This window comes from Tinamus guttatus, unplaced genomic scaffold, assembly GCF_059628265.1.
Source record: "Tinamus guttatus ecotype Peru unplaced genomic scaffold, ASM5962826v1 Tinamus_guttatus_pri_ptg000035l, whole genome shotgun sequence".
Taxonomy (NCBI): domain Eukaryota; kingdom Metazoa; phylum Chordata; class Aves; order Tinamiformes; family Tinamidae; genus Tinamus; species Tinamus guttatus.
This window is the reverse complement of record NW_028288569.1, coordinates 3,688-13,056: the sequence shown is the minus strand read 5'-3', so window position 1 is coordinate 13,056 and position 9,369 is coordinate 3,688. Positions and strand designations below refer to the sequence as shown.

At 41.0% G+C, this 9,369-nt stretch overlaps 1 protein-coding gene across 1 annotated transcript; it reads right to left on the bottom strand.

Moving 5' to 3' along the window:
• Positions 1-500: 500 nt before the first annotated feature.
• Positions 501-7,074, bottom strand: PDZK1 (PDZ domain containing 1). The gene is made up of 8 exons (XM_088533110.1): positions 6,847-7,074; positions 6,271-6,523; positions 5,178-5,314; positions 3,727-3,922; positions 3,274-3,470; positions 2,557-2,748; positions 1,715-2,014; positions 501-737 (listed from the first exon to the last, which is right to left on the bottom strand). The coding sequence occupies exons 1-8, from the start codon at positions 7,054-7,056 to the stop codon at positions 660-662; spliced, it is 1,563 nt and encodes a 520-aa protein (XP_088389236.1). The 5' UTR covers positions 7,057-7,074; the 3' UTR covers positions 501-659.
• Positions 7,075-9,369: the final 2,295 nt, after the last annotated feature.

Below are 9,369 nucleotides of genomic sequence, written 5' to 3'. Positions count from 1 at the left end.
GCAAAGCATGACTCTAAATTACATACACTATTGTAACTACTGTGTTCCATAACTATATGCAGAGAGAATTGCATTTAAAGGTTTTGAATTGTCAATTGTGAAATTAGTGTAAGGCTTTGGCAGGGAGAGGGAGAAACAAATCTTCTGTAATGTAAGTGAAGGAGCGTAATGTAATGCACATAGTACATTGGCCTGTGGTGCATCACAGCAGTTGTACTGCAATCAATACAGCATGTAAGTCACCACAGAGATTGAGTTGATGAACTTTGATTAGGAGAACTGCTTCTCTTGGGAGATGGGGAGAAGTCAGTTGCTCTGTATTTAAGAGCTTGTCTTTAAAAGGCTAAAACACTTAAAGATTTATGAAACGTGGTTCCTCTCTCTGTGGCAGCAGATTTAAGTGTATACCTCTAGTTATTTAAGCCTTTATAGAAAGAAGTGGCTGCTTACTTTACAAGGCAGAAAGGCAGTGATGTACAATTGTGGTGTGTAAATGACTACAAGTTACATTGAAGTGTTTATTTCAGGCAGTTGAATTTCAGCAAAAGATTGTACCCCCTTGCAGGTCCTAGGAATAGCTTAGTTCCAGGATGTGTAGTAGAAAAGAATGAAGTAAAGGGATTTGGGAGATTTATGTGTTCTTGGGATAGTTTGTCTTCTCACAACTGAGTGTCATCGCTGTTGTCACTGTCTGCTCTTGTTGAGGCATTTGATTGCAAAGAGGAGGATGAACTTGCCTGCATAGGAGTAACAAATACATTCTGATTATTTTCAGCTTGTTAAACATACTTGGTACTCTGCAGTGTTATGAACTTCTGCTTTAATCAGTTCTAATCATGTACCTGTTTGCATGGGAGAATGAGCCGGCAAATATGATTTTGTTGCTGTAGCATTTTTTTTGATTAAGTTTACCATACATATAAAAATTGTATGATAAGGTCTTCTTGTTTTGGTTTAATTATGGAATCTGCTGAATTTGCACACAGAAGGGGGACTAACTTCAGATCTCCAAAACTCAAACTGATGACTAGGAAACTTTTGAGAAAACTTGTAGTTAGGCATCTGCACACGTCATCATGAAAAATGAATAGCCACAATATTAGTTTTGTTCTTCCCTGTCTCTCTGCAGTAGGGAAGAAAAAAAAGTTGAAAAAAAAGGGGTCAAAATGACTGGTTCAAGAAGAAATACCTTGTTTCTCTTCTGACTTGTGTCAGGGTGAAGAATCTGACTTCAGATTCTTTCTAGTGGCATAATATGAACAAAATACTTCAAATTAGCATGTTTGTTAGAACATTTGTTTTAACCTGTCAGTTGTTGTTCCTTCTACAAAATCATCTATTTCATCTAGTTTCCCCAAAAGCATTTCATGGTCTTTGGTGTACTTAAGCATTTTAAGGAGTGTCTTGCCCATTTTCCATCTTAATTAAGAATTACCTTGTTTGGATTACTGTGGTGCGCAAAATCTTTTGTGCGCATTCTTTCTTGTGCTTTAATCTTGCATTAAAGATACCCACCTGTATTACGTGTGGGGAAAAGAAGAATTGTTCGTGGCTATCAAGACCCCAGCTTTTCTGTTAGTAACACGGACTGATTTTGTGAAAAGTAAAGATCCAGCTAAAGATCGTAGCTCAGGTAGACATACTAGCTGAAAACAAGTTCTTTCCCCATCCTCTGGATGAACCCTTAAAACCTGGTCAATGTAGTATTACTCACTCTTTCTCTTGGCTCTTTTGAGGTTCTCTCTGGCTCTGCTGGTGGGTCTTCCGTGTAAGCAGGAGGTTCAGAAGTGTTGCAGGTTGGATCTGCTGTAGCTGCAGTAACGTGACTCTTCTGATGCTGGAGGTGTTCATAAGCATCTTTGCTGCACACCAGTACTGTTAATTCCTCACCACTATCCTTTACTCTCTTCACCACTTGTTCATAGGGTTCATCCCTCACATTCACCCCATTCACTTCTACCAAAAAGTCGTTATCTTTCAGACCAGCTATGTCAGCTGGCCCACCGTTTTGTACCTGAAAGGCAAGTTCCAACTGGCATTAGCACAAAACTTGAGAAAATGCATTAACAACTAGTGTTTATCTAGAATCTAGTATTAACTACTTTTGTTACAATATAGCAAAGTCAGCGTGGGAGAAGGAAGATATCATCATGGGACAGGAAGAAATGAATTGGGAGAGGCAACAGGATTTAATGTAATTAAAGTGGAACCCATGAAATTTAGTTTTAAGATCCTTGTTGTTAAGGCTTTCATTTTAAAAGTGTGGCCTAGGGGAATCATTGAGATCAGGTGGAAAATTAATTTTATTATTATTTGTCGATTCATGTCTGGTAACATTAAGTTTACTACACTTCATACATTTTGCAAATTCTTTAGGAACTAGTAAAAAACTTTTTTTTTTCTTTCGGTGTTCATTTTTTACCTCTTAGTATTTTACCTGGTCCTACAATATAATCATTAAAGCCAAATTGACAATTCAATTTTTGGTTTAAGTGCCTGACAAGGAGGCTGTTTGACTATCCAAGCTTCCTCTTGTTTCTTATCCTGTGTTATTACCTCACTGATGAACAGTCCAGGTTTGTTCTTAATCATATTTAAACTGAAGCCAAATCCATTAGGCCCTTTCACCATTTTGCAGATCCTTGGCTTGTCCATTTTCTGCTCAGTGTTCAATTCCACTCTTTCTTCTGTTTTAGCTGGAGATGGATCTTGTACTTTGTGGTAGTATGAAGAGGGAGAAATTTGAGCCTGAAAATAAAACAATAACAAAGAAAAGCTTGTGTGTGTGTGTGTGTGTGTGTATATATAAACTTATGAAAGCTTTATTAGACTTTCATGTTAATCACGTTTTGTTTGAAATCTTATGCCTAGGAATTAAGCTGTGATGAAGAACCCTTCAGCCAGAAATTAAAAGGCAAAACTTACGATGTTGATCTGTGTGAGACAGGAGTTTTGTTACCTATTTAATTTGCAAGTAGTTACGTAGCTCTTGTTTTGCTGTCTTAAACTTACCTTTGGTGTGTTCAAATTTGGAATTGTTTCAGTAGTGTGTATGAAACTTGTGAACAGGCCAAAAACTTGGGATATTTAGTGACATGCTGTAAAAATGCAAGGATTGTTGCTTGGGTGTATTTTAGACGTTTCAAATGCTTTAGGCATTTCGTGCCAGCTGAAGAAGTTCCAGTCAGAGCAGAGTGGCCATTTCATTGATGCTTATGTGTCTCTTTTGAATGATGAATTATCAATTCCTAGCAGTAGCCTGCATTTCCTTACCAGTTTATACATGGCGTCAGTCTCCTTATCTACTACCAAGAGTGTTATTTTCTCCTCTGACTGCTTGATCTTTTCCACTACTTGTCCGTGGTCCAGAGCCTCCACTTGTTCACCATTGACAGCCACTAAGATATCCTTGTCTTTGAGACCTGCTTTGGCTGCTGCGCTCCCAGAATCAACATCCTTGATTATGTGATCTAAGATCAGAAGGAAGGAAGGAAGTAGTAGTTTGTGAATGAGTATGGCTGGGAAGTTTATAGACATTTCTGATGATAAAGGCTAATTTTCCAACCCGCACCAAGTTGAGACCATTTCCCTGATGTAGTCCTATTGCAAGCAGGACTATAAATAATTTCTCAAAGGTTAGCAGAAGAAGCCAGACATGCCGAATAAGGTCTGCAAAGCCTATGCAGGAAGAAACTATACAGCACCTGTTGTTGGCTTAGTTCTTACCACCAGTATTTTGTTCCATTTGTAGGTAAAAGCCATAACCGTTTGTTCCTTTCGGGAGCTCGATAAGTCGTGGCTTGAGGGGAAGCAATTTTAGGCTGGCACTCTCCTTGCTCAGTACCATCTTTTGACTTCTGTAATATTGGTCCGTTTCTTCATCAGAAAGTAGAAACATAATGTGGTTTCCAGATGACTTTACCTGCATCAGAACATTTACAGTCTCAGATGTTGTCCCTTCAACATCAAGTGGAATCATAGATGATTACAGTTATGGGTGCACTGATGGACAATTGGGTAGGTGCTGTTGATAAATGAGCCTCAAGGTCTAGGCCAATCTACTAAAGAACTGATTTCAGTTAGGAACTTGGAGCATGGCCAGATCTTGGGCACGTGTGATCCGCTATATGGCTGCGGGAATTTCCTGTCCTACTTACTGTTTTCCTGGTCTCTAGAGAATTAGCTGTAGTGTTGTGCCACGGTTACCAGTCATGAAGGTGGCAAACAGTGCCAGTAAAACCGAGTGAGTAATCGGTAAGTAGTGCTTGGCTCTGCTCTAGATCTAAAGCTCTACAATATAAACATGAGACATCTGCATCACTGTTTTGGGTTACGGTAACAACAATCAAATGGGTAACTTGGCATTAAAATACCACAATCCCACTAACTTCTTGTCACTCTTTGTTACTTCCTTTTTTTTTTTTTGGTCTGCTTGGTGTCTGATTCTAGGCTTCTAACCTAATGCACACCTTACGTTCTATCACTCTGCAGTTGATGTTACAGCAGCTCAACAGAACACAGATGTTGCACAGTTCTATCATTGTTAGCATATACTGAATGGTGTTACTCTAGTGCTGGAGTATGTGCTGCTGCTCTCGGGACACTTTGAAATCTTTTCAACGCTGACTGCATTTTAACAGTGCCAGTGCTGGGGAAAGCTGAAGCCTCACCAGCAATGCTCTTTGAAGCTGAGGCCAGGTAGTGAAGTTACTTACATAATTTTCATTAACCTTGCATTCCTCAACAGGAATAAGGGACTACTGTTTGGAAACATTAATCTTCCCTGTTCCCAGCTAACTGCATCATTAGAAAGTTCCCCCTCTTCCTGCACTGAAAGCCACATTTGATGACTTTCCTTCTTTCCATCAAGAGTTATCTTCAGGGTTTCTAGGAACAAGACATGATTTATGTAATAGGATTCCTGACAACAGTGTAGTTATAGTATTTAAGTTGTGGTCTGTCTTGATGGCAATATTCTTTCAGAGACTGTTCACGAGGCTGCATGACAATAGAGCAATAGAAGCAGGGTACTGTGCAGAACTGATGATACACAGAGACTTTCAAGACTTGCTCAAGTGTTCAAACCAGCCAGACCTGGCCTATCAGTAGCCCTATTAGCTTGTTTGTGTGTGAAAATGGGCCAGAACAGAAAGGGACTTGGCTTGGTGTACAAATACCTTTTCCACCACTTCCTCATGTTTGTTGTTTTCCACATTTTTTCCATTTATTTCAATCAGGCGATCGTTATTTTTGACACCAGCCTTTGCAGCTGCTCCTTGAGATGATATCTCTACTATGAACAACCCCTTTTGTCCTAAAAGAGATGGGAAAACTCGTTACACAGGGCAAGTCAATGTAATACGCCTAGATTTTGCTGGCTAATGGAATTCAGTCCTGCTATTCTTAGAGGATCTGGATCTCTGTTTATGCACAGAATACAGTGGCACCACAAACCTTCCACATAGACACGCACCTGTGTGCCCTATCCTGTCCTGAAAAAAATCACTCCTGTTGGGGGAAGAGGCATTTTTTTCCAATATAAACAGCTCAAATTATCATTTGTTTCTCTCCTGAGAGTGCCTAAGGGATGGATTAAGACAGCTGACAAAGATTGGGGGGGATGGGGAAAGGGCAGTTTGAAGTGGGGAAGCTGCTTTTGCTGCTGCTACATGTGTTTCAGAATTGCCTGTGTCCGGCAGGCTTCCAGGATTGGTCTTAAAATTTGTATTCAACTCTGAAATACCTTCTTAGAGCTGAAAATTTCTGAGAGATGTCCATATGCTTTTGCATAGCACTGGAGGAAAGGTATGTGTGGAAGAAGATTTCTTGCTTTCTAAATGGAATAAGCAGCAAGTCAAAAAAAAAAAAAACCCACACTTGTTTCCCCCCTCCCCCCTTTTTTTCCTCCCTAGCTGTCTCTAGAGACCTGTGTACTGCTTCCCAAAGCAATATGGATGCAGCAGTTGGAGTATATATGCAGTATACAAGAAGTATACTGCAGTATACAGTATACAAGAAGGGGCTGCAGAAGTCATCTTAAACAACAAGCAGAAAATAACTTCCTCTTTTTATCCAGTTTTCTGCATTTACTTTCTCCACCATGTAAGAAGAAGGAAACTGGAAGCTGCTCTATGGAAATGGGCGCTAGAGGGCTGAACCCATCTTGCCTCCTTTCACTTCCCTTCTGTCAGCAAGGGCACTTAGTTAACTGCATTGTCCCCTTCCCTGCTGTCGTATCTTTACTGTATTCCCTCCTGCCCAAGCTCTCACCTTCTGTGGTTTTCAAGGAGAAGCCGTAGCCACTGCTTTCCTTCACCAGGTAGCAGAGCCGAGGTTGCGGAGCTGCAGGGAGGGCTCCATTGGCCTTGAGCGGTGGGGCCTGCTGCTCCTGCTGCTGTTCTGTTGACACCTTTTGACCCAACTCTTCCAAGTTCACTCCCTCCTTTCTTGCCTTTTGGTAGGAGTCTTCATCCAGAACAAAGAATACAACAGAATTCCCACTCTTCTTGATTATCTCCACCACCTGTAGTGGACAAGGTCAAATAACAAGTAGGGCAAGAGTGATTGACCTAGAGGCCTCCACCCCCAAAGGGCTGCAGTATCAGCCTGGGCGCTGTCAACTCTTGTTGGTATCTCATCCCTCTACTTCTGCACTTTGAAGGTGCATCAAAGACATTTAATGCCTGCGGTGGATAATGACGGATGCAGGGAGATAACAACAGCAGTTGACTCACATCTTGGATTTCCTAGCTATAACTGACATTAAAAAAATGGAAAAGAAAACTTCCCCTGGTGACAGTGGGCCATGAGGGACTGTTGTGAATCCCAGATTAAACTGAGGTGTACCTGTGCGTGTTCCTCCTTGTCTACAAACACACCATTAACCCTGAGGACTCTGTCTCCGTCCTTCAAGCCGGCCTTTTCAGCTGGACTGTCCTTTTCTACGTTTCGGATGAGATGCCCTGCCGTGTCTTTTTCAATGCGCAGGTAGAATCCGTAGCTCTTTTCAGGTTTCTTGGTCACTTTACATTCTCGGGGCTGGAGAAGAGAAGTCATCTCTACCAAACAGGATGGAAAAAAGGTACATGTGAACAAAAACAGTGAACCGCTCTAAATGGGCCTTCTTGAAATACATATTGAGATGATTTGCTTTAAAATTCTTGGGATTTTGTTACACAGGACATCTGGCTTTGCAAATTTGAAGCTAGTTAAATAGGTTAAGGTAAAGAATATGGTCCTCTCTTTTTCTCTCCTAACTTCCTTGGCACCCTGTTTCAAAGGAAGGCAGTGTCTTGGCAAGATACGGAAGAGGAGGAAGTTGTCTGCTTATGATAAAATGGTGAAAATTGAGGTGAGGATCTAAACCCAGAATTAAGCATTGTAGGAAAAAAACAATGGCAGCCCAGAAGAATGTTGGAGCACTGTAAGAAGGTTCTGTGACAAAACTAGATTTACAGAAGAGGAGGTGAGATCAAGGAAGGACCTCACTGTCCTAACCAGGCTTTCCTGTTTGTAGTTACTTTAGCTAAACAAAATTAAGTTTCAAGAAAAGACATTGTGTCTGGAGTGCTGTCATTACCGAGTGACAGATTTGCATTGCATTGCAGAGGGACTTTAAAGCAACTAGGAAAGCCCATATATCCACTTAAACTTTTTTTTTTCTTATCTGGGTTTGCTATCACCACATCTCAGTTCTTATAGAAAATGAGGTACTTGCTTAATTTGCCAGTCCTTTAGAAGTTAGTCACTGGTATGTTGAAGCTGTCCATGTTTTTCTCTGCCTCATAATCCTAATTAAAACACCTTTTGAATCTGTTCTAGAGAGGAACTAACAGAGGTAGCAGGTGTTACACTCAGACATACGTGTGGCTTGAGAAAGGTACAAAGGCAGATATTACGAGGTACACAGAGTCTGGAACATTCAAGCTTGAAGAAGAGGTAACTTAACCTATCCTATTTGGTATATGTGAAATAAAACTTTTGTAATGTCTTTAAGACTGTACTTATACAGTCCTTGTAGCCAATTTGGTTAGATATGGACTGGATGAGTGCATTTTAGATGGGTGCAAAATGCTCTCATCACCAAGCTTAGAGGGTTTGGATCAGTGGTGAATCAGTTTGAGAGGAGACTGGGAGCTGGGTTTATTCGATCTTGAGAAGAGACAGTAAAGAGAAGGTCTTGTTGTTGTCTTCATATACCTAACTGCAATAAATGGAGCAGACAAAGCCAGAGTCTTCTCAGAAATTCACATTGATAAGGTGAGAGGCAATGGGCACAGTCTGCGGCAAGGGAAATTCCAATAAGACATAAAGATGTCTTTTCATCCTGATGGCTATCAGATATTGGAACAGGTACCTAGGAAGGCTGTGACACCTCCAGCCCTGGGATGCTTACCTGGATGAGGCCTTGAGCAATTTGATCTGGGATGGCCCCATTTTGCATGAGACATTGGACCAGATGGTTTCCAGAGGTCCCTTCCAACCTAAGCTATTCTATGCTTTTGTGATCTAATGGAACTCTGTTTTGGGTGGTGCATGTCAGTAGGGAGAATATCATATCGTGTGCTGAAAGTAAGCAATAGTTGTCATCAGGGAACAACTGTGAAGTTAGCTGTCTCAGCAATTCCTGCCAAAAACTCATGCTGATAAACAAGGTGAAGGAGGGCAACTTTCTCTGGTTGGCAGGTCCAAGTAATTAGTAAACTCAGTGATCTTTGTGTCATTGCATAGATTTTCTTCTTTCTTTCTCTATCAACTGGAATCTGTCAAAAGGCCAAAGTCGTGTAGCAGAAAATAGCCCTAAACACAGCCTAATATTTATTAACAACATTCATCTGCCTGCATGTAAAACTTTCCTCACAGCTCTGAGGTTTTGCTTTTCTTTCTATCACCTATGTGACTCATGTATGGTGGGTGTCTTTTTTTTTGAGTAGCAGGCACTCAATTCCCTCTATGATCTTGATAACGGCCTCCTGCAGAACCACCTCTTTGGCTATCCATGGTATGGACCATTTGCTGTCAAAGCAGAAGTTCATTGTTGGGGTTTTCAGGTAACACACAGAAAAGCATGCATGCAGGGTGGGGGTTTGGCATGGATGCCACTGCAGTGAGAAGAGAATATGGGGAATTTAAGCATGCAGAAATGGGAAGCCTACAGGTCATGATTCACTCGCTCCCCTTGGTCAGCTTCTTCTGTGTGCCTTTTTTTTGGGGGGGCGGCAGTCCCTGCATGTTTTCTTTAGGACAAACACTATATAAAGATGGGCTGCCCTATTATTTGGGCGTTGCTTGAAACAGAATAGATTATTGATTACAATTGCAGTTCAAAGCAAATTTTCCTGACAGGTATTAGAAATCTGTGTTTACCTG

Coding starts and splice junctions, on each gene's coding strand:
- PDZK1 (XM_088533110.1), bottom strand. CDS start 7,056: ATGACTTCTCTTCTCCAGCCCCGAGAATGTAAAGTGACCAAGAAACCT. Junction 2,749..3,273: donor CTGACGCCATGTATAAACTG/GTAAGGAAATGC, acceptor TTTTATTTTCAG/GCTCAAATTTCTCCCTCTTC. Junction 738..1,714: donor CAAAAGAGCCAAGAGAAAGA/GTGAGTAATACT, acceptor ACTCCTATGCAG/GCAAGTTCATCCTCCTCTTT.